At 39.9% G+C, this 27,200-nt stretch overlaps 1 protein-coding gene across 1 annotated transcript in view; it reads right to left on the bottom strand.

Moving 5' to 3' along the window:
* Window positions 1–27,200, bottom strand: part of LOC126252221 (dynein beta chain, ciliary) — a 769,797-nt gene that overhangs the window by 77,314 nt on the left and 665,283 nt on the right. Inside the window, exons 70-71 of the mRNA XM_049953092.1 lie at window positions 17,579–17,711; window positions 1,965–2,108 (exon numbers count right to left, since the gene is read on the bottom strand). Of these exons, the coding sequence (XP_049809049.1) occupies window positions 1,965–2,108; window positions 17,579–17,711 (277 nt within the window). The remainder of the gene's footprint in view (window positions 1–1,964; window positions 2,109–17,578; window positions 17,712–27,200) is intronic.

Below are 27,200 nucleotides of genomic sequence, written 5' to 3'. Positions count from 1 at the left end.
TAAAATAGTAATCAATAATTTGTTTGAGGAAATTTGGCAGTAGTTACATGCATAGCACATGTGGTCTAGTGTCATTGTGGGTTATTTGTTTTAGGTTTTCAGTGCACATCATCTTTCTCTTCAAATTTCTTCTTCACAACAGATATTTTCACCACTTTGTCAGGATCTTCTGGTGCCCCCAGTTAGATGAACACTTGCACCATGTTCAAGAAGATCTCAGCAAAATTGCCAGAACTTTATGAAGAATGAATCTCAAGATGACCATGACACAACCCTACCTATTTGATATCCATAATCTAATACATCATTCCAGTTTTGAGAGGCTATCAAATATTCTATTATTTTCTACTATTGACTGAGGCCCAAAATTACTTCCACATTCTCCCTTTACATAATCATAACCTATATGATGGTGTTAGTGTTAGCTGCTGGTTTCATTTTAGTTCTGAAGAGAGAAATTCAATCAATACATTACTCAGAGTTACTGATTACTTTGTTATGCACTTTTCTATTAATAGTGATACCAATACCTGTAACATCATTCATTAATGTTGTAGCTATTACTTTATATACAACTGATTTCACTTATCCTATTATTCAGTCTCTCTATTTTCTCTACAGATTTTCCAATGCACGCACAACATTTACACCTCTTATATTGCATACTGCAATTCATACAGCATCAGCCTTTTTTATCCTACCCTTTACGTGGCCAAAAAGGGCTTCATCAGAATTAGACAACACACACACACACACACACACACACACACACACACACACACACACACACACACACACACACACACACACACATGACAGCAGCCTCTGGCTGCCAAGGACAGCAAGCAGCAGCACATGATGGGAGAAGCAAACTGGGTGGTGGTGGTAAGGAGGTGGCTGGGATGGGTAAGGGACAGTAAAGTGCTGCTTGTGGGAACAAACAGGGACAAGGTGGTGAGAGGGTAGGGGAGCTAGATGCAGTTGGGAGGTTAGACTGAGTGCAGAGAGGGGCAGCAGAAAAGAAGTGAAAAGACTTGTGCTTCAGGAATAGAGCTGTGTAGTGCTGGAATAGGAGCAGGGAAGGGTAAAGGACAATGATTAATGAAGATTGAGGCCAGAAGAATTATGGGAACATAGGATATGCAGGTGCCCATAGCAATACATTTGTTTGTTTAGTGTTGAATACTTTTGCTCACCAGACATACTGAACAGAATTAACATAGGCATCGGAACACTGACACTGGATGCTTGGAGATACAAAAAGGTTTCCTGGACTAACAATGCACAGAAATGTAGGTACATACTGATGACAATGTATCAGTATGTTGCAAATCTTGGAGCAGATGTATCTCACTTGCCAACAGTGCACTGTGCAGGCAAGTGGTTGGGGTATTTTCCATCTTGGATATGTTTACATTGGATGAAATGCTGCACCTCAAGTGAACCTACTGCCCGCTTATATGCATCTGAATGTTTACCTACAGATGGCAACCTCTACCATGAGCAAAATAATACACCATTCCATAGCTCTTGAATATCCAGAATGGTTGGAGAAATACTCCACAGACACGAAGATGTTTATGTACACCCACTATTTTCCTTTCTTCACATCACCTGAACTCAATCTTATTAAGCACATCTAGGCACCACAGAGTGGCACTGAATGAGCTACAACCAATATTATTAACTTATGGGTAGCATTTGACCAATTATGGATTAAGATGGCTCCCCAAGTTTTGTTGTCTCATGGAGACCATGCTACATAACAGTGCTGATGTCATAAAAACAAAAGTGGTGATGCACACAATTAAGTTGGTGCCACTAATTCATCTACTCATGAGAGTACACTATTTATCTTGTATTTCAATACTACGATTAAGATCCGTGTGTAGCACAACAAACCACAGTAATATGGGGAATAATAACAATATGACTGCATGATGTTAGTAAAACTGTATTACTACCTGCAATATAACCCAGTGTCCATTTTTTGCTCCAATGTCCATAGCTTGTTCAGCAACTACCTCTTGGCCCTGTCCCAGAGAGACATTGTGCAGATTCTGGGCATCAATTGTAAAACCCAGTTTGAAACCAAGTGTTTCAACATCCTGAAAGAGAAAACATAGATTGCTGTCAAATGTGTATAAATGCCATTTGGTACTTTGAGTAATCAAACTGATGTCAATAAATTATAGTAGGTCAAAAGCATGTGCATGCTGCACATTAAGTCTTTTTGTTTATCTCATGCTCCAGATGTGTTTCACCTTAGTTACAAGGCATCTTCAGTGAGTGTTCTGAAATATCAAATGATTTTTTGTTTGCACATACAGATTATCATTTGCAATTATAGGTTACAGATTTAAAACAGTTCACTGAGGTTTTTATAATAAAATTGAAAAGTACTTAGCTGGCTGCTCTGGCCGAGCAGTTCTAGGTGCTTCAGTCTGGAACTGCGCTGCTGCTACAATCGCAGGTTTGAATCCTGCCTCAGGCATGGATGTGTGTGATGTCCTTAGGTTGGTTAGGTTTAAGTAGTTCTAAGTCTAGGGGACTGATGGCCTCAGATGTTAAGTCCCATAGCGCTTAGAGCCATTTGGAAAGGTACTTACGGATCAGTGTCTAATTCATTATGATAATAATGAATTACATGCTGATCAGTAATACTTCTCCATTTTATTATAAAAACCTGACTAAACTGTTTTATATCTATGACCTATAAGTGTAAACAATAACCTGTATGTGCAAACAAAAATCATGTAATATTTCATGACACCCACTGAAGATGCCTTGTAACTAATTCAAAATGCATCTGGGTGTGTATTTCCAACTATAAAACATTCTGGCAACTGCCATTAGCAGATCTGTAATTGAGATGATAGTTACATAACAATGAGAAAAGTAGTACACACCTCACTAGTCAACAAAAGCAAAAATTCACACACCAAAGCTTTGAATTTATGATACCTGAAATACATTTGCATACAAGTTAACATAAGGATGGCCATCCCATAAAACCTATAGTGAACAACAGCTCTTGGCCAAATTTTAAAATAAATAGAGAGCCACTTACGTTCATAAGCTCTTTAGTGTTAAGAAATGTTATAATTGTGTGACAAATGTTAACAGAATTGAAATCTTGGAAGGGGGCAATGCTGGCATTGTAAACATAGTTACACACATACAGATTAACAGTTCTGTTCAAATAATTCAAGAGGACTTATAGAAGTGACAGAAAATTGGTAAAGGCAAATGTGTGGAGTAAATAAACCTTCTGGCATTAGTACGTTATTTTAGCTATTATAAGGTCAACAATCATATTGTCACTTAGAAGACGGTATAATTAGATGAATGACAAACACTAACTTCACTTAACAAAGGTTTATTCAGCACTTGCACATACAAGAGCATGGAGCAAAATGCCTCTGGCCAGAACACATATAGTATATATACAGCTACAGAGCATTTCAGTATAATGATGCTTGACATTTGTGGGTACTTCTAGAATGTACTCGAAACGAATATAGAAATTAAAATTCTACAGTTCAGGTGAGCTCTGAACTCACGATCCTCCATGCAACTGTTTAGTATCATAACCACCACACCACAGTGCTCCTCAGCTTCTTCTGTGACATTGCTCCCTCCTTAAGGGAACAGTGTTTTGGTGTTACGTCCACCTAGTCCGGGGAATGAGTCATCGGTCCTGCATACTCCAACTCCTGATGACTGATGCTTTCCTTGGCAGTCATCTTCTTAGAACTTCTTTTGCCCCCTGTTCTTCGTCACCTTTCCACTTGTTGCCTGTTGCTGGAGCTTCAAATTTACCCTGGGTTGCAGGACCCTTGTAGGGCTTCATTCAAAGGACGTGGAGCGTATCTCTGATCTTTTGTCGTCCTGCTTTGGGGTCAAAATCTTCAACTTCATAAGTAACATCAGACAACTGTGTTACAACTGTATAAGGTCCAAAGTAGCACCTAAGGAGCTTCTCAGAGGGCCAGTCTTCCGAACAGGAGTGGAGATCCAGACCAGGTCACCAGGCTGGCAGACAACAGGGCGGTGGCTCGCGTCACACCTTCGGCGATCATTTTTTTGAGCCTGCAGCATGCGGAGTCAAGCTAACTGCCGAGCTTCCTCAGCTCTGGTTAACACCTGGCTGATGTAGTCGTCATCCATGTTATCAGGATGTAACGTAAACAGTGTCCATCATCGTAGTCACCTGATGCTCATGCAACAGGAAAAAGGGCGTAAATCCTGTGTCTTGTTTGGCGGTGTTGTAGGCAAATGTCATGAAAGATAGCAGCTCATCCCAGTTGCTCTGCTCAACATTTATGAACATTGATAGCATGATGGCCAAGGTCTTATTAACGTGTTCAGTAAGCCCATTAGTTTGCGGATGGTAGGCAGTCGTCATGTGATGAGTAATGTTGCACTGATGGTAATGTTGCACTGATGGTTTATCTCTGTCACAATTGAAAAACTTTCCCTCGATCCGTAATTAATGACCTTGGGGCACCGTGTTTTAATATGATGTCTTCCACGATGAATTTGACTACCTTGAATGCTTTGGCTGCTTTAACGGCTTTTGTAATGGCATATGGCATAAGATAATCAGTGCAAACAATAATCCAGCTATTGCCACTAGCAGACGTTGGAAATCGGCTGAGGAGGTCAATCCCAACACGCTGGGAAGGTGTTTTGGCTGGTGGAATTTGTATGAGTCAGCCAGTTGGTTTCAGAGGGATTTCCTTTCTCCTCTGTCACTCTAAACGGTGTGGCACATAGTGACAGACACTCATAAATAAACCTGGCCAGAAAAATCTCTTGCGGATTCTATGGTATGTCATAATAAATCCTAAATGTCCGGTCTCAGGTGTGTCATGGGATTTCTGTAGAATATCTAAGTGCATGTGTTTAGGAATCACTGGTAGCCACCTCTTCCCAAACGGATCACAGTTTTTCTTGCAAAGTAGTCCATTAACTACCTTAAATTGTCCTTTCACAACCTCTGACCAATTTAAGGCAAGCATAATTTGAGATATCTTTGCACCCTTCTTCTGCTCAGCAGAGAGATCCTGGAGTACAGCGAGACATTCTCTATTTTCATCAAAGTCTTGATGGTCTTGCACATGGTTTCTTCAGAGACAGCTCGGCATCTTGGTGTTTTCTTCCACTTTTGTACACCATGGTAATGTCATATTCTTGAAGACGTAGTGCCCATCTGGTGAGTTGTCCTGTTGGATCCTTAAGACCTGTCAGCCAAAAAAGTGAATGATGGTCTGTAACAACTGTGAATGACCTTCCATAGAGATACTGACAAAATCTGCACATGGCTCAGATCACAGAAAGACATTCTCTTTCTGTAGTTGAGTAGTTTCTCTCAGCTTTTGTAAGTTTCCTAGAAGCATAGGCTGTAACCTTTTCTTTTCCATCCGAAATTTGCACCAGAACAGCACCGATCCCATACCCACTGGCATCTGTGTGTAGTTCTGTAGGTGCTCTCTCATCATACAGACCAAGTACAAGGTCAGTCATCAGAGCTTTTCACAGCCAATTGAAAGAATCTTGTTGAGCACCACCCCAGATAAATTTAGCATCAGCTTTTAACAACTCTTGGAGTGGCGTGGATTTGATACAAAAGTCTTTGATAAAATGACGGTAATAAGAACATAATCCGAGGAAGCTTCTCACATCTCTAATACTTTCAGGAATAGGAAATTCCATTGTAGCTCACACCTTTGCTGGGTCTGGCCACACACCTCTGTTTGACACAAGATGCCCAAGTATATTGATTTCTTTTGCTCCAAACAGACACTTTCTTGGATTAAGTTTCAGTCCGCCTTTTGGAGACACTTAAGAATGGCCCTCAGTCTTTTTATATGTTCATCAAATGTCTCTGAGAACACTATAATGTCATCTAAATAACAAAGACACATCGTCCACTTCAGGTGACGTAGAAGATTATCTATCATCCATTCAAAAGTTGCTGGTGCATTACACAAACCATACGGCATTACCTTACACTCATACAGGCCCTCAGGGGTGATTAATGCAGTTTTTTCACGATTAGCCTCACCTACTTCAAATTGCCAGTATCCCGAGTACATGTCCATGTTTGAGAAAAACTTAGCCCCCGTCAGACAATCTAGTGTATCATCAATTCGTGGAAGAGGGTAAATGCCCTTTTTAGTTATCTTATTAAACTTCCTGTAATCAACACAAAAGTGCCAACTGCCATCCTTCTTCCTGACAAAGCCCACTGGTGATGACCATGAGCTCTGCGAAGGCTGAATGATGTCATTCTTCATCATTTTCTCTACCTCGTAACGAATTATATGACATTCTGTTGCTGACACACAGTATGCTCTCTGGCTTATTGGTTGATGGTCTACAGTGCTAATCTGGTGCTTCACTGTCGATTTGTCTAATTTGCTCTTCACCTGTGGATTGAAGCATTCAGTGAACTCTTGAAGAATGGCAAGTAGCTTCTTCTGTTGTTCCTTAGTGAGGTCTGGTGTAGTCGAGCTAGAAGATCTTGTCTTGTAGTGGTAGCGCTAATTCACCCACAGACTCGGCATGGGAGGTTTCTATGACGCTCAGCTGTTCTTCAATTAATGGCTCAGCATTTGCTACGCACAAGCATCTTGGAAGGATCTGCAGTTCTTGGCAACTGTTACCTATCCACAATTCACTGAATCTGTTCTTAAATGAGACGACAGAGGCTGTGATGACCAAGTAATCCTTCAGTTGTATGGTCCTCTTACATTCAACTACAAGATCCATGGGTTGATACATGGCATGACACATGACAGTTACCTTTCTAGTGCTGACTGCAGGAATGATCACTTCATCCAGCAAACATAGTCTTCACACACTCGGATGCGCATCTTCCTGTCCACAGTATCTCATCTCGTCTAGCATAATCTTCGAGTGACCACCATCTATAATTGCCTGAGAAGATTTCAAAAAGTCCCATCCCAGAATAATGTCATGACTACACTCTTGTAAGATGATAAATTCTAAGGGCTGTGTTTGGCCACTTATACCCACATGAATGGTAGATCTTCCTGCAGGTTTTACATATTTCCTATAAGCCAGCTTCTGCAGAGATGTTTTGCTGTCGATGAATACAGTTTTCTGCAACTGGTGACAGTACTTCTCCTAAATGACTGAATATGATGCTCCAGAGTTCACAAGAGCTTGGGCTGGTCGGCCATCCATGAGGATATCGACATAGTTTCCTATCATTTTTGTACTGACAGATGGTGGAGGATTTTTCTCTTCGGCGGCCTCATCTCCATGGAAGGTCGCATCCTTTAGTTTTCCAGGTTTCGGCAGCTAGGTGATCGGCTGGAGCTTCTAAACGGTGATGGAGACCTTGCTCGGCATGTTGCGGAGCGTGCTCTCCAGCAGCTAGCTTTCAGCGATGGTGACCTACATCGTCCTGCACCCACATCTTCTTGTTTATCTTTGTTGTCCTGGCGTTGGTGTCAGCTAAGATCAGTCTGCTGTCTTCTGGCACAGGCATCATCAAATATCTGCTGCCTTTCTCGACAATAGTGCACCACATGTCCCGGTCATCTGCAGTTCCTTCCTCCACCACTAACATCGATACGACATTCGGAAGCCGTCCAAACTACTTGCGTGTCTCGATATACTGGCACCATTTTATAAAGTCGTCTGCTGTCGAAACTTCCTTCAGGAGTAGGGCTTGATACATGTCCTCAGCAACACCTTTCATGAGATGTGCAACCTTGTCTTCCTCCTTCATTCTAGGATCCACTATTTTACACAGCTCCAAGACGTCTTGAATGTAGGACGCTGTTGTTTCTCTTGGACGCTGTGCCCTGCGCTTTAATTTATCTTCAGCCTTGCACTTCTGTCGTTGTGTGTCGCCAAAATACATGTGCAGTGCCGCCTGGAATACTTCCCCACTTGTGAACTTCTCCTCGTTGTCCTCATACCATTGCTTGGCAGTGCCCTCCAAACAGAAAAATATGTTAGCCAAATTGACGGTGTCATCCCATTTGTTAAATTTGGCTATACACTCATATACCTTCAGCCACTTGTTTGGATCTTGGCCATCATCACCAGAGAACCCGGTAGGATGTCTCATGTAGTGGCACACCATTGGTGTCACCGTAATGGCCTCTTCTTCTTCTGTCTCTGGTAGATTGCGATCTGTTGCATATGGCTCGAACTCGGGTTTCTTGCCATGTAAACAGCGGCTCTGTTGTGGTATAATGGCAGCCACTGTATCATCGATAATGTGTGCTATCACAAGTTCCAATACCTGGTGCCTCCACCAGAATAATGTCACATAGAAGACGGTGTAATTAGATGAATGACGAATTCTAACTTCACTTAATGAAGGCTTATTCAGCACTTGCACATACAAGAGCACGGAGTGAACTGCCTCTGGCCAGAACATATACAGTATAAATACAGCTACAGAACATTCCAGTACAATGATGCTTGACATTTGTGGATACTTCTAGAATGTACTCGAACCAAATATAGAAATTAAAATCTCACGATCCTCCATGCAACAGTTTAGTATCATAACCATCACACCGCAGTGCTCCTCAGCTTCTTCTGCGACAATATGAATCAACAAACAGATGAATTATCAATGGGCAATGGGAAAAATTTTTATAAATGATACAGACTATAACTTTGTTCAAGCATACCTGGAAACAGAAGAAAATGTTATCTACTGCAGAAGATATGTAGATGACATTATCTTATTACAAAGATGTAATGCTGATAAAATACAGGAAGTGGCTAGGAAGATGAGTGCTATGTGCCTTAAAATTGAGTTCATAGTGGGGACCAAAAAAGAGAAAAATGTAAACTTTTTAGACCTTGTAATTCTTATCAATGATGGGAAGCACAAAATACATATGCAATGGAAATGTTGTTACAAATGGAAAGTCGTATCATCCCAGTAGATATAAGAACAACTTATTCAAGTATATATCTAAAAACAAAGATGATGCGACTTACCAAACAAAAGCGCTGGCAGGTTGATAGACACACAAACAAACACAAACATACACACAAAATAAGCTTTCGCAACCAACGGTTGCTTCATCAGGAAAGAGGGAAGGATAGGGAAAGACAAGCAGACATTTGTCATAGTGTCTGCTTGTGACTGTGTATGTGTGGATGGATATGTGTGTGTGTGCGCGAGTGTATACTGTCCTTTTTTCCCCCTAAGGTAAGTCTTTCCGCTCCCGGGATTGGAATGACTCCTTACTCTCTCCCTTAAAACCCACATCCTTTTGTCTTTCCCTCTCCTTCCCTCTTTCCTGATGAAGCAACCGTTGGTTGCGAAAGCTTATTTTGTGTGTATGTTTGTGTTTGTTTGTGTGTCTATCAACCTGCCAGCGCATTCGTTTGGTAAGTCACATCATCTTTGTTTTTAGATATATTTTTCCCACGTGGAATGTTTCCCTCTATTTTATTCAAGTATATGATACACAAATCTTTAAGTTACCTTTTCGTGAAGATGAAATAGAGAATGAACTTCAGATAATTATGCAGAAAGTGAGAGTGAGATGGAGAAAGAATGTCAGGTAATTATGCTGATGGGCAGTGTAAACAGATACGGGAGTAGTGGGAGTATCCATAAATACAAGATTTAGCACAGAAAAATATACTTGGCTGGGAGAACAATAAAAGATATGTGGCATTAACATTTTTTGATGTACGCAGCAAAAGTGTTGCCTACAGCTTTATAAAAACCAATATCAGCATAGGCTTCCAAACCAGAGGTAGCTTGCAAAATAAGTTAAATCCTAAAATTGGGAAAGAATGCAACAAACACAGCTCAGCTGTTCAGGAGCAAACAAAATAGAATGTAATGACTGAGATAAATTTTATGTATGACAGACCAGCAGGAAATTCACAACAATATCTAGATAGCACTTCTATGACGGGAGCTGGAACACATTGGTGAAAATAAATAAATAAATAAATAAATTTAAAAAAAATATGCAGAAACACAGGCTGAGTGAGATAAATGTAAACATGGATGTGTTTCAGAGAACACCAAAAGGACATAATTTAAAAAAGCTGAATGACATTGAAATTTTTATCGATATACAAGGTCCTCAAACAATGTTAAATGAACAATGTGATTTTAGTCTAAACTGTTTTTCTCAAATGTTTTGAGGCTTGCTGATGTGATGTATGGTGTGTTCCCCCACTGTTTGCTAAGCCACATTCTGCACTTATTGGATCAGCAGTGCTCCTGCTGGCAGTGTGCAACTGACCACTTGTCTGAGTGCAAGTTACTGGACTCACTGTAGGATGGCGTTATTGTCTCAAAATGTTTTAATTAAATGAGCAAAATGATTGATTCTTTCTATCTGTTTTACAAGTCCACACAATTTAGTACATTTTTGACCAAACTTCACTGATAAGGTCATAAATCTTGGAACATGGATAATTATCACTGCAAGAACTGTTTTTATACACAGAGCAGCATGTTAAGACAAGATGAAGGACATATGATTGCAAAGAAGATAATTATAATGAATACTTGTTGTTGTATTTAGGCATACTCCAAACTTAATAATTTGTAAGATTTGGAATTATAACTTTATGACTCTAGAATTGCACTCACTGAAATCATGTTTTATAATTTGATTTATAGTATCTATAGCTTTGAAGATGCTCACTCATTTTATGCAGATATGACCTGAAAAATGAAGGCACCACACTAAGACCACTTCTCAGTGAACTTTTGGACCAAATTGACAGTTGATGCACTGCTTCAGACTGTGTTTCATTGCAACTGAAAATGAACTTTGTTTCATGAGTCCAAAGTTTTGATGAGTGAATTTTTACTTTTGTCAAATGGTAAAACACACACACACACACACACACACACACACACACACACACACACACACACACATATTGTAATACCACAACCTTTTGGGATCCTATATGCTTTTACCAGTCTCATTCCCACTCTCCGAAAGAGGGCATATGTGTCATATCAGTCTGCTGGGTTGATTTTGTCTTTTCTAGTTATCTGGATTTGAATACACTGAAGATTTTCTTTTGCAGCAAATTAATAAATTTCATTAATTTAAGCTGTTGTTTTGACATTGTTTACGTTGTGCATCACCAATAAGCAGAATGAAAGAAACATGTTGGGTTCAAAGCTGATGTACCATCACAATTTGTACATTATAAAAACTTCAGGCACAGGATAGGAATAAAATTGCTCTTGTAATTATGGAGTAATTAATGATTAAAGTTCCAATATGTCTAGTCATCAAAAGACAGCTATTTTTATGTTTTCAAACTAAAAAAACAAATTGTATCCATAATAGAAATATGACATGATAATTTTTCAGTCGGAATTAAGCATACTGATGTCTTAATTATTGTTAGTTAATGGAATTGTAGTTATGACTATATAGAAATGTAAAGTTTTACTGGTACAAAATATACTTAATTGAATCTCGGCCTTTCATTCAATAAAACTAATCCCTCTGTTCACCTGAAAATGATTGGATAATTATCCTTTAAGTAAGTAAAATGATGTATGCAAATTAATGAATTATATTGTTGTAATTATAAAACATGTAATTTATAATCTTAATAGAAACAGAATGAGATTTTCACTCTGCAGCGGAGTGTGCGCTGATATGAAACTTCCTGGCAGATTAAAACTGTGTGCTCGACCGAGACTCGAACTTGGGACCTTTGCCTTTCGCTGGCAAGTGCTCTACCATCTGAGCTACCGAAGCACGACTCACGCCCGGATTCTCACAGCTTTACTTCTGCCAGTATCTCGTCTCCTACCTTCCAAACTTTACAGAAGCTCTCCTGCGAGCCTTGCCCGCGAAAGGCAAAGGTCCCGAGTTCGAGTCTCGGTCGGGCACACAGTTTTAATCTGCCAGGAAGTTTAATAGAAACAGTTTCTTTCCTGTCTTTGTAGGAAATTTTTCACTTTTATTTCATGTAAATCTCTAGATAATTTGGGAAGGTATATGTAAAAGTTTTAATTGTTAAACCTAAAAACTTAATATGTAACAATGTTAGTAACTGATTATAATCAAATAGATAGAGGTGATTTGTACGCTGCCATATCTCAGTTGGAGTTAGTTTGACGTCAGTCATGACACATTGTTCAGTCAATTTCATATGCAGTTCACCGCCGAACATCTAGTGTGCAAAATAAAACTCGTGAACATGAATTTCTGGAGCTTATTTTTACCATTGCATGATTCCTGAGTGACGATGCAGTAATGTCAAGATAGCCTATGGTAGCATTAAGAAGCAGCACCCCAGATTACACAAGATACGTATTATGTATTTTGTGGAGGATATCCATAATATGACGTGGTATTCTGTTTTCTCATGTTAAGCAATGATACACATCCCAAACTTCACCACACACAAAAATCATTTTTTGCCATATTATATTATAACACACGCATCCCCGCCCCGCTGCCAAACACACACACACACAAATATCTACTGATTCTTATGTTACTTTGATCTTAATTAGAAGTTCTGATGATAGAAGTAGCTGAAATATGTCATAATAAATGAAAATATAATAATACTCCTAGTAATCTAGACAGTATTATTCAGAAAAACTCATTATGATCACAATCTCATTTAAGGAATTTGTTGCCTTCATTAATAATGTGCTATTTCTAGCTGTTGCATCCTAATATATTACCTTCTTGCACAGAGGTTTTTTGGAACATACTATTCTTTCAAGGAAAACAACAGCTTTCTAAATTTTCTATCAGGGTTGTAGGGAGGTGGAAAGTCTACTGGCATTCTCACAGAAGGTAGCCAACACAGTCCCCAGACTGCTCCAGAATACAAACCACCAGCCAAAACTGGGTACTTTCCCTTTACATTTGTATTTGAACATTACAATCTAACATTTACATAGCATAATGTTTGAGAAAGCTGCAACACAAGAAAGGAATCATCAGAAATGAAAAACATACTGCATGTGTGACCTATAGTTACAGGTATGCATGGAGAAGAAAAAAGATATCAACGCCTACAACTCTCTTGGGTGGATAACCAATTTAACCCATTCAGTAAGCCAAAGCTCTGATGGTAGAGTTGCAAGTGGCATGAATTTTCATCTGCTAATGTTGGACCACATAGTTTACATTCTATACACTATGAAAGTGGAGGATGTTTATGCCCAATCTTTAATACAAGAAAGCCCATCATATTCTTGAGATTATCTATAACTTACAATTTTCTGTCATTATTACTGAAACAGTTTTTGTGAAGTTTTCTTGGAACAGTTTTGCAACAATTGACTCTCAAATGGACTCTCAAATGAAGCCGAATTACAAGTTGTTGTCACATACTAGATACTGTTAGATGTTAGTCAGAGTTTGTTCATAAAATTTACATTAATGCACTATAATAGAAATGAAAACTGTGCTGTGTACTTGTGAATATACACAAGAAAAATGTTCATGATAGATTCACTGATTTTATACCAAACATTACTTATGTGCATATAATGTAAATAAATGAAAACGATATTATTGGCACTGCCCTTTACAAGGGGTAGCCATAATGTTTTAGTTCTTCTTCTCATGGCATTACAACCCTGAATGGGTCTTAGCCTCTTCAACATGTTTCCTCCATTCTGCCCTCTCTAACGTAGTACTCTGCCATCCTCTAACTGCGAGAGATTTTATATCTTCTTCCACATTGTCTATCCACCACTTTTGTGACCTCCTTCCCTGTCTTCCTTCAGTCGGCTTCCACTAAAAAACCTTTTTATTTGTACATCCAATATCCATCCTGAGGACATGTTCAAGCCAGACTACTCTCCTACTTATTATTGCTTTTACAATGTCAGCTGCTTCTATGAGGCTACCTTGATCAATATTCATTCTTCATCTCCAGATACATTTCTTATCCTGAATTTCCTCATAGACATGGCACAGAATCTGCATTCAAATATCCCGAGCTGCTGCTCATCAGCACTCATTAGTACCATGTTTCACATCCACAGGTTATAACTGGCCTGATCATGGTCTCATAAATTTGAAGTTTCAGTTGTCTGTTTAATGACCTACAGGGCAACCATTTCATAAACATATGGAAGCATCTGTTACGACTTAGGACGTGCTGTTTTATTTCAGCTGATGTGGAATTTGTTCTATTAATTTTAATTTAGTTATACCTAGAAAAAATAGATATGTAATTAATTTTTTTTTTGCAGATACATTTTTGAAGTTCTGCAAGTTACTGAAAATGCATTACTACAGCATGTGTTCGAGGAGCGAAAACAAAATGGAGCAATCCATCAATAAAGTGGACTCATTGTTCTCACGATGGATGACTTGGTAGAAGTCTGCATTTTGGCTGCTCAGGAAATGTTTCACCATGAAAATCACCTAGTCATCAGTCTGGAAATGTCACCTTCCCCAATGATGGTTGGGTCTTGACCTGTTCCAACAGTAGTAAACCCAAACATTTCCACTGTTCGCTTTGCTGCTTTTTCTTGGGATAATAGCGATACACCCAGCAATCATCAATGGTGATTCTGGAATGGTTTGACACAGCTGTACATTCACCACTGCCTCAATTTCATAGGCTTTCTAAATGGGTATGAGCAGTCAACAATGTCTGCAATTTTTGCCATGTTCAAATATAATGTATGATGCTGAAAATTCATCCATGACTGAGTTTCATTTTTTTGACTATCACCTCAACTGTCATTCACCAAAGTTCAAGCACCAGGATCTCCACTTTTTTTGCAGTTCCCTATTATTCACAAAGAGAATGTCTTCCAATTCATTCTTTGATATTCAGACAAGACATTTGCTTGATTACACTGGAAGCACCTGTGCCATCTACCGTATTTACTCGAATCTAAGCCGCACTTTTTTTCCGGTTTTTGTAATTCAAAAAACTGCCTGCGGCTTAGAATCGAGTGCAAAGTAAGCGGAAGTTCTGAAAAATGTTGGTAGGTGCCGCCACAACTAACTTCTGTCGTCGAATATATGTAGCGCTACGCAGGCATGCTTCGCAGGCACAAAGACAAATACTGGCACCAAACCCTCTGCGTCAGTAAATAAAAAAAAGGTGGAAGGCGAGCTTTTTTTTATCCACCCAGAGTTTCGACCACTGCATTTTCATACATTATCCAACAAAGTAAATACAAATTCCGTATTGTTCCTCTTCAAACGTAGCAGCATTTCAATGTACTACGAAAATCCGACTGGCAAGACTGTTTGGGATATTTGTCAATATGGCCAACTCTGCTTTCTGAATTTTTTCATAACTGTGAGAAGAAATGGTTGCAAATAGGAACTTTTATGAATTGTGAATCACATGCAGTATTCTCTTCACCATAAGAATAATACGAATATAAACATTTTGCCATGTATTCTTTCGTGTTTGCTGCTATCTCATTTAAAATCCTGTCCGCCTAATAAACTACGAAACTAGAGCGAGACAAAAGCAGACGCGGAATAATATACATACCATGTCATGTTTATATTCGTATTATTCTTATGCCTAATAGTGATACAGTCAGAAATGAAGCACGGCAATTGACTAGATTTTTAAATCTAAGATGACTCTAACTTCTGTGCATAATGTAATGTACTAAAGAGGCATCTGCAAAGATTTTCAAACAGAAAAAATTTTCGCTAAATTCTCGTTCAGAACATCTTCTATCATACGCAGTCTATTATTTGGTTCTTGTTGATCATCATCAAAGAAAGCAGCAGTGTAAGTAGCAACGAATAGCAGTCTCCTGCCATTGTTTCGCTAATGAGACGATTCCTCTCTTTGTTTTTTTTAATTGTAAGCGGCAGTAGCGTGCAAAAAAGCAAGCCATGCCGCGAGCGGCGACAGGCCGTAAACCCTCATTTTCAGAATGCAACAAACAATGCATGACACAGAACAGTTATGCATTTTCAGCTTTGAGTGGCGTAAACACCAATAACAAAGAGAACTGCACTTGTCAGATCAAAGAAAAATAAGCAATCAATTCAAACCAGACGAAGCACGTGAAAAAGGAAGGGTACCCTTATAAATACGACGGAGCGCCTGACGCGTAACAACGGCTACCTGGTAAAGCTTAACTGCTAAGCTTATGACTCGAACCAAACTACTACAGCTGTATCGTCATTCATTCAACCTAAATTGTGTCTCATATTACAATGGACCAACTTTGTTTCGATTTGGAGGTGTGGCCTAAAACTTTTCTCTCCCCTTGAATTTCGAGTCTCAGATTTCAGGTGCGGCTTAGATTCGGGAAAATTTTTTTTCCTCGATTTCGAGTCTCATTTTTCAGGTGCGGCTTAGATTTGAGTGCGGCTTAAATTCGAGTAAATACGGTAACCAAAGTGAAATATGATGGCACAGCATCACCGTACACTTCCAACAATTCAGCATGGGTTATTGAAATGTTGTTCTCCACCACATGGAGATAACACATTACCACTTTGTCTATGGGCAGTGTTATTTTGTTTTGGCTACTCTAGTGGTTGGCTATGCTACAGTACTGGAACCCAGGGATTTCAATGTGCACAACAGCTACATGCGTGAATCTGTAAACAAACAAAAAAATTAATTACACAGTTTTATTTTTTTCATGAAGATAATTAAAACTCCATGACTACTCCTTGCACTCGTGTCCTCATGCCTCGTCAGTTTGTTATGCCTTGGAATTTCACACATGGAGTTTCATTTAGCGTGTGTGCCCATTAATCTCTACATCTGTTACCTGCAAGCTATTTTTGTTTGTTTTGAACTGAGTAATATGAATCTGCTCCATTATTCTCTTTGCTGTACTTGAACTGTTTGTTAATATAGCTGTATCATCAGCAAACATAATAGTTTCTGAAGAGAATTTACATTTCTACATTCCTTCACATCATGTTATGCAAATTCCATCATGAGGGCGAGCCTTCACAGATGTGGAATGAATCAAGCAGGCAGAAAAAAAGCAGCCATTGCAGGTGATTTCTTTAAAAGTATACTAATAGCTGGATTATGGCTATTCATACTCACACTGATGGTTGCAGGACTTGCTTCTTGATTACTTTATATACGTATACTACAAGAAAAAAGCTACAATTAAAAAAAGCCACTGCTCCTTCTCTTATACTACTCAACTGTTGTTTTTACATTTTCTTTACACATACCTTTAGAAGTTGTGCAGAGTCCAAATATTGTGAAAAATTGAAGTATGAGTGGCTAGTAGTAAGAATCTCACGTACATTAACTTTTACTTTATTATTATCATGTGACACATACATAGAATGTACTGTTAACTTTAGGGTCTGATCAATAACTTTGTAAAAATTGACTTGAATTAATGGTAATAGTCATTTCCTAGTGACATCTATCTTGAAACACATTTATCTCAAGAATTTTAAAGAATACATTTCACATCCTTGTTGTATGTATGTATGCTACTAATTGTACAAGTAGTAATTAGTACAACACAATAGAGTTAATTGTATTAATATTAGTTTTATCATAATATAATGCAGAGGAAATTGCATTCTCTTGTTTGTCACAATGATATAAATGTTTGTATGAGTTTTCTTACCTTCAGGGGATTAACACCTGGCGACAATATAAAAAATATGGGTGTAGAAGGACTAGATTCTTCAAATGACTTAGCAAATTCTATTGTTCTCCCTTCCACATACTTGGCACCAAGCTTTTCTTCAATGAATGCTCTGCATGAAGAGAACATATAGGAAGTAATGTGTAAAAGACAATAGAGATTAACTTTCTTGAACTTTTACCTCAAAAACATTTGTTCTAGGATATATAAATACTGCAGAAGGAGTACACTCAATACTCCAGAAAAACTGTTATTATTTTGGTAGACTATAGAAAAAAAACTTTCTCACTGCAAAAATTATTATTAAAAATCATGGAGGTTGTGCGACAAATAACAAATATACTATAAACACAGAAATAGAATTTTAATTAATAATGAGGCAGAAATGTTGGCCAATTATAGACTTCGAACTGTCCTTTAAAGTCACTGGAAGATAATTTATTTAGGTTGGTTAAGAAAAAGGGTGGACATAATACCAATGCTTATGTGACTGTCATGTTTTGTTCCCTACAGTGTGTTTAGTTTTGTTCTTGTGATACAGTCTGCTTTTTGTTATGAGGGTAAGACTTCATTAATGTAAAATGGATGTCATTAATGCCACAACATTTCTATTTGGAATTTAATGGTTTAAACAATCAAAAACTTTCACAATGTCACAGAACACATGAACACGAAAATGTTTCTTCTTGACTCAGTCAGGAATCAATTTCCAAGACCCTGTAGGGCTTTCTCTGTGGAGAATCTTTGATGAAAGCCTGAACTGAGAGGCATTTTACAAGCTATGTAAAATGAAACCTATAATACATTACATTTTCAAATGGAGCTGAATGGATCTGTAATTAAAGGTGGTTCGCTTATCTCCAGTTGTTTCGGTAGATGTTACTAAAGCATATTTAATTGTCAGGAAATATGCTGTGAGTCACTGACAGAAACAAAACATAGCTACATCACATATGGACAAAATTTTGATACTCATGATCATAGCCACTAGCATTATTACCTTTTAGTGACCTGATGAAATCTGCAATTTCTTTGGTTTTGCATGTCTGAAACTAATTTTTGCTGGTGATGCATACTGTGTCTGCTAAAGTAAGTCTATTACATTTGTATTTGGTGAGATACTGAAAAGTCATGGATGAAATACAAACAACAAAAGGAGTGAATGTAATCACTAACTATTTAGTTGTGGTGTTGAGTGCAGGTGTAACATTACAACAGATAGGCACAACAACATAGACATATTTTATTGCCTCTCATAATCAAGCACCTTCTTGGGTCTCGTATATCCATTGGACATATTGATGGCTCAATTGATACGATGCATACAGTAGGTGAGGTCATTAAGTGTGGGGCACCAGATCATGAGGATAAACAACAGCAGAAGATTTAAGGATTGCTGTGGATATCTCAGACTCACTTGTCTCAGTTCACTGGTGTGCACTATATGCTCACTGGTAGACTTATAAAGTGATCTTGTGATACTTGATCATTTTCAGGACACTGATTAAGACACTGTTATTTCCAGTCATTGACATTTGGCTTTTACATGGACGTATCTTATTTCTCTAATGCAGTGCCGTCTCTGTTCTCCATTGGTAGGCATGTTGTGCCCATTGTGAGTGCACCAACTGTGTGTGCATGCACCGAGGAGTGGTTCTTATTTGAGTGCTTCCCAGTCTTGAAAACTTACAGTGTTCTCCAGCAGTAAAATTTCAGTTATTCACTAAATCTCCAAAGTATTTTAATGGCCATTAGGTATATGTTTTTGGTTTGTTTAGTTCAAGAAGAGTAGGATCTATTATATTCCGTGATTTATTTGTACTTAATTGGTGTTCAATGAAACCTGTGATAACAAAACTTGTTTGGAACTACGCCTACACCAAGCCATAATAGCACTTATCAGGCCACTTTGTTGAGGACAGCCAAGATGAACAAGTAGTTTTTTGAGATCTGTAAATATCAGCTTGATTAGCAGCATTATCTCATACAGAAGCTGATGTATCTTGCATGTCTACAATTGCTTCTGGAAATCTCGGCTTTCCTGCCATTTAATGAGCCCAATAGGACTGTGAAGCATACCAGAAGCAGTTAGCACTTTATTTCCAGCCAAGTGACTTTCAATGGCCTGCAGAGTGCAAATCTCATTCTGGAAACCTCCCCAAGGCTGTGGCTAAGCCATGTCTCCGCAGTATCCTTTCTTTCAGGAGTGCTAGTTCTGCAAAGTTCGCAGGAGAGCTTCTGTAAAGTTTGGAAGGTAGGAGATGAGATGCTGGCAGAAGTAAAGCTGTGAGTACCGAGCATGAGTCGTGCTTCGGTAGCTCAGATGGTAGAGCACTTGCCCGCGAAAGGCAAAGGTCCCGAGTTCGAGTCTCGGTCGGGCACACAGTTTTAATCTGCCAGGAAGTTTCATATCAGCGCACACTCCGCTGCAGAGTGAAAATCTCATTCTGCAAGCCAGCAATGTTTGAGTGCACTACTGTAAATAAATTTAATTTCAAATGCAAGGGTAGCACCACGCCACTTTAGATTGGTTCACACAATAAGCTTTTGGCCAAAGCTTTCTTCAAAAAATAAATGAAAACACATACTCACAGACACATTCATTCAAGCACACACCTCATGCAAAAATGACTACTATCTAAAGCTCCTCAGGCCAGACTTCAACTATTGCCTTGAAAGAAAGCAGCAATGCGGAGGGGAGCAGGGAAAGAGGAGGGATAGCAGGGTATGGCTAGAGCAGGACAGGGTTGTGAGATGCAGTGTCAGAAGTCTGAGGTTGAGAGGGGAGGGGGGGGGGGAATGGAAAAAAAGGATTAAGAGTAGATGGGGAAATGGGGAAAGACTGGTGAAGTGTTGTCAGAGAGCAGTGCATAATGGCGGTGAGGAAATGTAAGTTGGGAGGAGGTGATAGGACAGAGGAGGTGGAAACTGTTGGGTGGAGGGTGTGAGGCCGGGATAATTTCAGGAGTGGAGAATGTAAGGATACTTGTCACCTGCACAGTTAGGAAATGCTGGTAGTGGAGGGAAGGATCCAGAAGGCCCAGGGTGTGAAGCAGCATTTAAATCAAGCATGTAATGTTCAGCTGGATGTTGTGCAACAGCACGGTCCACTTTGCTCTTGGCCACAGTTTTGCAGTAGCCATTCATCCTGACTGATAGCTAGTTGATATTCATAGAAATATAAAAAACGGGTGATGATTGCAGCAGATATAGTATATGACATGGCTACTTTCACAGGTGGCCTTGCCTCTGATAAGGCAAGATAAGCCTGTGACAGGACTGGAATAGAAATAGCTGAGTGCATGGATTGGGCAGGTCTTGCACCTGGGTTTTCCACAGGGATATGATCCCTGTGGCAAGGGACTAGGACTGGTAGTGGCATAGGGATGGACTAGGATGCTATGGAAGTTGGGTGGGCGGCAGAACACCACTTTAGGAGGATTGGGAAGAATCTAGGGTAGAATGTCCCTCATTTCAGGGCGTGATCACAGATGATCGAAGCCCTGATGAAGGATGCGGTTCAGTTGCCCCACTTCGGGATGGTATTGGTTAACAAAGGGGACACTCCTTTGCATGTGGTCCTTGGGGGTGATGGGAGAACTGGGGATGTGTGTTGATGTGACAGGGGAAATCAGTCTGTGGACTAGGTCTCTTTGAGGCCTTCAGCATACAGCACAAGGGAGTTCTTCGCAATGCAGACACATTGTCTCTGGATGGCCAAGCTGTATGGGAGGAATTTTTTTGGTGTGGAAGAGATGGCAGGTGCCAAAATGCAGGTACTGTTGGTGGTTTTCATGTGGACAGGAGTGTGGGTGGATTGGTACTCTTCTACAGTTTAAAAGTTGCAATCTGACCTGAGTTGCCTGAGATAGTGATCACCTACTCAAGTGAATCTATGTTGTTTTTTCATTTTTTTCTGAAGAAGGCTTTGGCCAAAAGTTTAGTGTTTAACAGTCTTTTCATTGTGCCTATCTGCAACTTAATGCATCTTCTTTACGGTGAGTAGCAATCTGTACTTTTCATAATAGGACATCACATTTAGTAATTGTTCATATACCTGATTGTGTGTTCAAGAATACAGCAAACACTCAGTTAATTGTGACTCATACCTTGTTCCATATTCTGACGAATTATTTTCAAAATTGGTAGGAGGTCAGAATTTCTCTGAGGTCCATCATTTATAAGCTTATTTTCATCTTTCTTTTGTCGATGCTTCTAAAGCCATTTTGGTATTAAATACTCCTTATGGCTTTTTATTAGCACTTTTTGGTGTCGATAGTGCAGCAGCAATATCTTAAAAATTTCTAAAACAAACTGTTGCCTACTCAATGCATCAATCATCTGGATGGTATAGTACTGACACGTAATGCTCAGCAGGAGCATATATAGAATCTCCAGCAAGTAGTTTTAGTCCTATTGAAAGCCAGATGAAAGTGTAACTCATCAAAATGCTCATTCTTCCAACCTTTATTGAGTATGTATGTTGTATTGCTATCCAGGAAGGCCTTAAAACAATGTCAGAGAATGTCGTAGTCATTTCTCATGTCAGAGAATGTGGCAGTTATTTCTCACTTACCAATACCAAATAATGTAAGGATCTTCATGTTTTTATAGGCAAAGTTGTGTATGATGCCTGATTCCCCCCACTCCAAAACTGTGACAAAAGCCCATTCTCTGAATCATCTTTAGAGAAAAGGGACCCCTTTCCAATGGTCTGCAGATTGCCCACAAGCATTTCTTAAGCTGAAGCAGTGCTTCCAAACTGCTCCATGCCTAACATTATATCAGCCTCATTTAACACTTCTGTTAGCCATGGATGCAATCACTACATGACATCGGGGTTGTTCAGTAACAGAAGTACCTGGCTGGTTCAGAAATAACTATTGCATTTGCCTCTAAGGTGCTGACCAAGGCACAAGAAAATTATTCACAGATAGAGGAAAGGCACTGGCAATTATATCTGCTACTCAGAAGTTCCTCATTTTCCTGCAACAAATTTCATCTGCCCATTGATCATAAGCCATTGGTGTCCATATTTGGCTGTAAGTCAAAGTTACCTAAATGGTTATCTCAGAGATTTCCAATGCTGGGCTCTTTCCTTATGAAATTACCAATATTCCATTCACTGCCATATGTCAGCTTACCATGTGAATGCCAACATGCTGTCAAGATTCCCTATGATCTGAATGAAGAATTTGATAAACAACTGAATGAAGAATTTGATAAACAATAGACTGTTTTCACATCAACTCACAATCAGAGTAGTTAGTGGAAGAGCTTCCCATCACTTCCAGATATTTTGCAGCAGCCACACGTAAGGATTCACTCTAGAGATAGGTTTGCCAGTTTGCACAAACAAGCTAGGCACATGTCCTTCCTTTGGCAGCTTCCATGGAACTTTGTTGTTCTTTCACCCTTCATCTCCTCAAAAGCATCCCCCTGTTATTTAATCAAGATGACTGCTAGTGTCAAGTAGTGATTCCACAGGTTCTGTGATACCATATATTGCAAGTATTGTATCATTCTCAGGGGTATTTCCAGAATGATGAACCTCGTATGACAACATGTGTATTGGGCACATGTAGAAGAGGATATTAATCAAGTGACTCAAAAATGTTTGGCTAATCAGTTGTAGCAGTCAGCACCACACTGCATCTGTTCATCATGGCCTGCATGTACTCAGCTGTACGACTGGGGGCTAGTGGTAGATTCTGATAGATGCTTTTCTTCATTTCCCATATGTAATAAAAATGCAACAAACCATGAACGGCGAATACCCCTAAGGCTTTCAAAACTATTTTTTCTATTGAAGAAGCCCACAAGCTCTTGTTATAGACAATGGTAAACAGTTAACTTCCACAACTTTCTAGCAGTTTTCAGAATAGAATTAAACATTCTACCACATCTCTGTTTCACTCTGCCTCTAATGGCATTGCAGATGTCTTGTGAGTACGTTTAAGATACAGATGAAAAAATTCCACTCTTACTGATCATGCACTGATGTCTTTTATCCTCATGCCAGTCAATATTGTTCCCAGATCAAAGCCTGGTGGAACTTTCGCAAGGAATCCTCATTGTAACGATAATTAAATCAATACCCTAAGCTGCCGACAGGCATTTATATACATCAACAGGGACAGTTGAAAATGTGCTGCCCGACCAGGACTCGAACCCGGGATCTTCTCCTTACATGGCAGATGCTCTATCCATCTGAGCCACCGTGGGCACAGAGGATAGTGCGACTGCAGGGATTTATCCCTTGCACGCAGCTGTGAAACCCACATTCCCAACATAATGTCCACACACTACATTAGTAGTGTCCCTGCCCATTACAATCGTTAGTCACGGCAGACAATCAGACCGAGTCCCATAAGAGTTTCGACAATGTGTGTGGATCCACACAGAAGACGGTCAATGGCCAGTTAGCCTTAACTATATGAAGATGGTATCTGTTCTTTCGGACATCCTCATAAAATCCTCATTGTTCCTTGATAGATTTTTTGCAGCCCCCATTACTACAAGAAAAAGAAGAAGAAGCTACAATTTTAAAGTTTGCATACCCATCTGGGCACGTACGTTGGGACATATGTCTGGCTTAATATGTAGCTCCATCTTTGCCCAGCATTTGCCGACATTTTAAATTCATACAGATGACTTGTTTTAAATACTCATAAAGAGAAACAGATTTTCTGCCATCCTGGAAATTAACATAACGTATGTGGGCTATGTCCCCAATATTTAATTATGACACTTAGTTTATCAAAATTTCCACTGCTTTAATTTGACATACTTTCCCTGATTTCCCAAACAATATTTGAATTTATTAGAATAAGTGGAATTGTGGCAATGCTGCTGTGCCATTTTGGGGGAAGCTGCGTTTTAAGTGACTCCACGATGCCCAACTTGAAAGGAGTACCTACATAGCATTTACATCAGCATCACGAGTCACACTGCAAAATGCTTTCAACTGCAATTAAAAAGGCATTCTTCATCAGCCGTGCAACCAGCTCTGTTTGCACTATCTGGGGCAAGCTCTGCCCTCGGATCTGCCACACTGGCAGCACCAGCCTGCATCGTCCACTCCACGAACTGGCAAAAGCAGACGTAGGGTACAGTTCCAAGACAATATCCTATATCCCTGGTGTTGGACTCCTGGCATTCCCATCAACCTGTAATCCATCACCCTTTGGGTCAGGACCCAGACAACACACAGGAGGATCTCTGATCTGTACCAGGTTTAATGTCAGACTCACACTAAACTCGGAAACCAGTGGCTTTTGTGTCTGTGCCTGATACAAATATGCAATCCCTAAACAAAGCCAAGTTCATTGTGGGACAAACACAGAATGAATTTCAATAATGATAACCAGTGTGTCCATTTCTGCAACCAGGTTGGTTTCAAAATAGCAAATGGGCAAGATTTCAAAGAGCTCATTCAGAATACTATTCTGAGCCATGGTGGCTTGCTTAGCTTGTTGCTGTGAGTGGCTATGCCCACGAGACATGCTTTCTGTGTCTCTTACGGTGTCCTTCACTCCTGAGCTGCAATGCCTTAAGGGCCAATATGACGCCATTCACTGGAGGGATTATTAAATACTCTCCCTTTATATTGGCATGTAGGGCCACAAATGGTCAATGGTAGTGGTGGAGGACATGTGGAATGGCAGAGCTCACCACTGGCAGATCACCACCAGCTCAGGGCCGACACCCCGCCTCCCCCTGCCAGAAGGCCAGTGACTGCCCAGGGACTGCAGGGGAGGAGGAGACAAGAATGTGCCCATGTTAGTAGACTGCTTTGGTACCAATGGAATGAAGGAAAAGGCACAGAGGATGGAATGGTTCCCAAACCTTGGTCCCCTCATCTACCCTCTGGCAATGGAGAAGAGGGAAGGTGTGCCAACTGCAGTTGTGGTTGGAGCTGGTTGTGGTGACAGGTCAGGTGGACATGAGCAACTGTGACATCAAACAGCTAATGGTCCACCCTGCACACCAGCTGAATGTGCATGCTCAGGCACATGTGCCCCTCATGTAAGTGGGCTTGTACAAAGGATGGGCACACTGCATGGAATGCTGACATCTAACTGAGCGTGATGCCAGGGCCCTCTCAGGATTTTGGCCGGACTGACCCCATCAATGGGAATGGATCTATACGTCACGAAAAAGCTATGCGAGGCATCCTTGGTTGATGATGTGTGCAGGGTCTTCTGCATCCATCCAGCCTCCATGTTCAAGAGCCGAAATACATTGTTCATGCAATACAGGCCTCAATAAATCTCTCTTTTATTAGTTAAGTGAATAAATTTGTGTTCCTCATCATTCATTATTACAAATAAGCTGTTAAAAGAACTCAGGAGATGTTAGCTATATCAAGGTAGGCTAAAAAAAAAGACAAGTTACATATTTCATACAACTAAGTCCAGTTAGGAATATCAATACTGTAGGAAAAGACAGATTGCTACTTACTGCAAAGAAGAAACATCAAGTTGCAGACAGGCACAATTAAAAGACATTGACATAAGCTATCGGCCACAGCCTTCATCAGTAAAAGAAACACACACACACACACACACACACACACACACACACACACAAAGCAAGCACTCCTCATGTACATACTACCACCAACTCCAGCATCTTGGGCTGGAATGCACCATCACAAGGGAAGCAAGCAGCAATCTGGAAGGGAAGGAAAGGGAAGAGGAAGGGGAAGGGGAAGGGGAAGGGGGAGGGGGAAGGGGAAGGGAGAGTAGTGTACGGATGGGAAGAGAGACAAACACTGTCTGGTGGAATGTGCAGGGACTAGACTGCCAATGGACGCAGTGACAGGAGGCTGTGGGGCAGGGAGGTGGGAAGAAAAGAAGAGGAGAGAGGAAAGGCAGGCGGATGCATTGTCAGAAGGCTGCAAATACACAGACTGGGAGATGAGAGTAGAGAGAAGATGATAGGACAGACGGGGTGGAAACAGATATATGCTGCAAAATAAGAGAAGATTGGATATCACTATTAAGTATTTTTTATTGAAGTGAAGTGGAACTAAGTAAGGAGGATTTTCTTATTTTTGACATGCACTGGTGTACCTGAAGCCTGCTGCCTGCACCTACAATTTAAATGAAAGAGAGGAAGTCCAATTTGCCAAAAATCATACAAGCATGACATTTCTAATAATGCCATTGTAATATACTTTACATTAATTTTTCTTTCCATTCATATACATAGCAGTGTTAGTATTATTGTGTATTTTTTTATTATTACAACACATGGCCCATAAAAATGTTGGCACAGGAGGGTGCCATGCAGGTGCCCATGGCTGTGCTGCTGATTTGTTTATATCCCTTCCCTTCAAATGAGAAGTAGCTGTGGGTCAGGAGAAAGTTAGTAAGGTATATGAGGAATGAGGAAGTGGGTTTGGAGTCTGAAGGATGCTGGGAAAGCTTCCCCTGTCAAAGACACCAACCACTTCCTCCACCTACTTTCCACCATCCCCAGTCCTTTACTTCCTGGATCCCTACTCATCACCGTTCATGCCACCACCCAATACACCAACATCCCTCATGCCCATGGTCTTACTGCACTGAACACTAAATTTTCCTAATGTGAAGGA

Source organism: Schistocerca nitens, chromosome 4 (assembly GCF_023898315.1).
Source record: "Schistocerca nitens isolate TAMUIC-IGC-003100 chromosome 4, iqSchNite1.1, whole genome shotgun sequence".
Taxonomy (NCBI): Eukaryota; Metazoa; Arthropoda; class Insecta; order Orthoptera; family Acrididae; genus Schistocerca; species Schistocerca nitens.
Note: the sequence above shows the minus strand (reverse complement) of the source record. Positions and strands in the feature narration are given on the sequence as shown.